Source organism: Cebus imitator, unplaced genomic scaffold (genome assembly GCF_001604975.1).
Source record: "Cebus imitator isolate Cc_AM_T3 unplaced genomic scaffold, Cebus_imitator-1.0 Scaffold338, whole genome shotgun sequence".
Classification (NCBI taxonomy): domain Eukaryota; kingdom Metazoa; phylum Chordata; class Mammalia; order Primates; family Cebidae; genus Cebus; species Cebus imitator.
This window is the reverse complement of record NW_016107653.1, coordinates 1,675,787-1,679,624: the sequence shown is the minus strand read 5'-3', so window position 1 is coordinate 1,679,624 and position 3,838 is coordinate 1,675,787. Positions and strand designations below refer to the sequence as shown.

General features: G+C 60.2%; 1 protein-coding gene across 1 annotated transcript in view; it reads left to right on the top strand.

Annotated features, from left to right (window-relative positions):
• AHNAK2 (AHNAK nucleoprotein 2) overlaps positions 1-3,838 on the top strand; it is a 33,616-nt gene that overhangs the window by 21,918 nt on the left and 7,860 nt on the right. Inside the window, exons 11-16 of the mRNA XM_037730226.1 lie at positions 282-323; positions 810-884; positions 1,404-1,812; positions 1,843-1,949; positions 2,199-2,276; positions 2,775-3,737. Coding sequence (XP_037586154.1) covers positions 282-323; positions 810-884; positions 1,404-1,812; positions 1,843-1,949; positions 2,199-2,276; positions 2,775-3,737 — 1,674 coding nt within the window. The remainder of the gene's footprint in view (positions 1-281; positions 324-809; positions 885-1,403; positions 1,813-1,842; positions 1,950-2,198; positions 2,277-2,774; positions 3,738-3,838) is intronic.

The following is a 3,838-nucleotide window of genomic DNA, read 5'->3' as shown; positions in this document are numbered from 1 at the left end:
CTGACCTCAGCATTCAGCCACCTACTGCCGATCTGGAGGTCCAGGCTGGCCAGGTGGATGTGAAGCTCCCAGAGGGCCACGTGTCCGAGGGAGCCAGACTCAAAGGGTACCTGCCCAAGGTGCAGAAGCCCAGCTTCAAGGGGCCCAAAGTGGACCTCAAGGGCCTCCAGGTGGACGTCAAGGGCCCCAAGCTGGACCTGAAAAGTTCCAAGGCGGAAGTGACGGTCCCCACTGCCCCTGATGTGGAGTTGTCTCTGCTCAGTGTGGATGTGGACGTCCAGGCCCCGGGAGCCAAGCTGGATGGCGTGCAGCTGGAGGGGGACATATCCCTGGCTGAGAAGAATGTGGCCATCGCCAAAGACAGCAAGTTCAAGATGCCCAAGTTCAAGATGCCATCATTTGGGGTGGCTGCCCCAGGGAAGTCCATCGAGGCATCGGTGGATGTGTCTGTGCCAAAGGTGGAGGCCGAAGTGAGCCTCCCCTCCATGCAAGGGGATCTCAAGACCACTGACCTCAGCATTCAGGCCCCTTCCGCTGACGTGGAGGTCCAGGCTGGCCAGGTGGACTTGAAGCTCGCAGAGGGCCACGTGCCTCTGGGAGCTGGCCTCAAAGGGCACCTGCCCAAGGTGCAGATACCCAGCTTCAAGATGCCCAAAGTGGACCTCAAGGGCCCTAAGCTAGACCTGCAAAGCCCCAAGGCAGAAGTGATGGTCCCCATGGCCCCCGATGTGGAAGTGTCTCTGCCCAGTGTGGGGGTGAACATCCAGGCCCCGGGAGACAAGGTAGATAGCGCACAGCTGGAAGGGGACCTGTCCCTGGCTGAGAAGGACATGGCCGCCACCAAAGACAGCAAGTTCAAGATGCCCAAGTTTAAGATGCCCAAAGTGGACCTCAAGGGCCCCCAGGTGGACATCAAGGGCCCCAAACTGGACCTGAAAGGCTCCCAGGTGGAGATGATGGCCCCGGACGTGGAGGTGCATCTGCCCAGTGTGGATGTGGATGTTCAGGCCCCGGTAGCCAAGCTGGACAGCGCGCAGCTGGAGGGGGACCTATCCCTGGCTGACAAGGACGTGGCCATCGCCAAAGACAGCAAGTTCAAGATGCCCAAGTTCAAGATACCATCATTCGGAGTGTCAGCCCCAGGCAAGTCCATCGAGGCCTCGGTGGATGTGTCTGTGCTGAAGATGGAGGGCGACATGAGCCTCCCTTCCATGCAGGGCGACCTCAAGACCACTGACCTCAGCATTCCGGCCCCTACCGCCAACTTGGAGGTCCAGGCTGGAAAGGTGGATGTGAAGCTCCGAGAGGGCCATGTACCCGAGGGAACCAGCCTCAAAGGGCACCTGCCCAAGGTGCAGATGTCCAGCTTCAAGATGCCCAAAGTGGACCTAAAGGGCCCCGAGGTGGACATCAAGGGCCCCAAGCTGGACCTGAAAGGCCCCAAGGCAGAGGTGATGGCCCCTGACATGGAGGTGTCTCTGCCCAGCGTGGAGATGGACGTTCAGGACCCGGGAGCCAAGCTGGATGACGTGCAGCTGGAGGGGGACCTATCCCTGCCTGACAAGGACGTGGCTGTCGCCAAAGACAGCAAGTTCAAGATGCCCAAGTTCAAGATGCCATCATTCGGAACGTCGGCCCCAGGGAAGTCCTTCGAGGCCTTGGTGGACGTGTCTGCGCCGAAAGTGGAGGTCGAGGTGAGCCTCCCTTCCATGCAGGGGGACCTTAAGACCACTGAACTCAGCATTCAGGCCCCTACTGCCGATCTAGAGGTCCAGGCTGGCCAGGTGGATGTGAAGCTCCCAGAGGGCCACATGCCCAAAGGAGCCAAACTCAAAGGGCACCTGCCCAAGGTGCAGATGCCCAGCTTCAAGGTGCCCAAAGTGGACCTCAAGGGCCCCCAGGTGGACGTCAAGGGCCCCAAGCTGGACCTGAAAAGCCCCAAGGTGGAAGTGGTGGTCCCCACTGACCCCGATGTGGAGGTGGCTCTGCCCAGCATGGAGGTGAAGATCCAGGCCCTGGGAAACAAGGTAGATGGCGTGCGTCTGGAGGGGGACTTGTCTCTAGCTGACAAGGACGTGGCTGCTGCCAAAGACAGCAAGTTCAAGATGCCCAAGTTCAAGATGCCCAAAGTGGACCTCAAGGGCCCCCAGATGGACGTCAAGGACTCTAAGCTGGACCTGAAAGGCTCCAAAGCAGAGGTGATGGCCCCTAATGTGGAGGTGTCTGTGTCCAGCATGGAGGTGGACGTTCAGGCCCCGGGAGCCAAGCTGGATGGCGCACGGCTACAGGGGGACCTGTCCCTGGCCAACAAGGACCTAGCCACCACCAAAGACAGCAAGTTCAAGATGCCCAAGTTCACGATGCCATCATTCGGGGTGTCAGCCCCAGGCCAGTCCATCGAGGCCTCGGTGGACGTGTCTGCACCGAAGGTGTCATCCGAGGTGAGCCTCCACTCCATGCAGGGCGACCTTAAGACCACTGACCTCAGCATTCAGCCTCCTTCCACCGACCTGGAGGTCCAGGCTGGCCAGGTGGACATGAAGCTCCCAGAGGGCCACGTGCCTCTGGGAACCGGCCTCAAAGGGCACCTGCCAAAGGTGCAGATGCCCAGCTTTGACATGCCCAGAGTGGACCTGAAGGGCCCCCAGGTGGACATCAAGGGCCCCAAACTAGACCTGCAAAGCCCCAAGGTGGAAGTAATGGTCCCCATGGCCCCCGATGTGGAAGTGTCTCTGCCCAGTGTGGAGGTGAACATCCAGGCCACCAGAGACAAGGTAGAGCAGCTGGAGGGGGACCTGTCCTTGGCTGACAAGGACATGGCCGCCACCAAAGACAGCAAGTTCAAGATGCCCAAGTTTAAGATGCCGTCCTTCGGGGTGTCAGTCCCAGGGAAGTCCATTGAGGCCTCAGTGGACATGTCTGTGCCGAAGGTGGAGGCCGAGGTGAGCCTCCCATCTATGCCAGGTGACCTCAAGACCACTGACTTCACCATTCAGCCTCCTTCCAGCGACCCGGAGGTCCAGGCTGGCCAGGTGGACATGACGCTCCTAGAGAGCCACGTGCCTAAAGGAGCTGGCCTCAAAGGGCACCTGCCCAAGGTGCAGATGCCTAGCTTCAAGATGCCCAAAGTAGACCTCAAGGGTCCCCAGGTGGACATCAAGGGCCCCAAGCTGGACCTGAAAAGCCCCAAGGCAGAGATGACAGCCTCCGATGTGGAAGTGTCTCTGCCCAGCGTGGAGGTGGATGTCCAAGCCCCGGGAGCCAAACTTGACGGCAGGCAGCTGGAGGGGGTCCTGTCCCTTGCTGACAAGGACGTCACCGCCACCAAAGACAGCAAGTTCAAGATGCCCAAGTTCAAGATGCCATCATTCGGGATGTCAGCCCCAGGCAAGTCCATCGAGGCCTCAGTGGATGTGTCTGCGCCAAACATGGAGGCCCACATGAGCCTCCCCTCCATGCAGAGGGACCTGGAGACCACCGACCTCAGCATTCAGCCCCCTTCTGCTGACATGGAGGTCCAGGCAGGCCATCTGGACATGAAGCTCCCAGAGGGCCATGTGCCCGAGGGAGCCGGCCTCAAAGGGCACCTGCCCAAGGTGCAGATGCCCAGCTTGAAGATGCCCAAAGTGGACCTCACGGGCCCCCAGGTGGACCTCAAGGGCCCCAAGCTGGACCTGAAAGGCCCCAAGATGGAGATGACAGCCCCTGACATGGAAGTGTCTCTGCCCAGTGCGGAGGTGGATGTTGGAGCCAAAATGGACAGTGCGCAACTGGAGGGGGACCTGTCCCTTGCCGACAAGGACGTGGCTGCCTCCAAAGACAGCAAGTTGAAGATGCC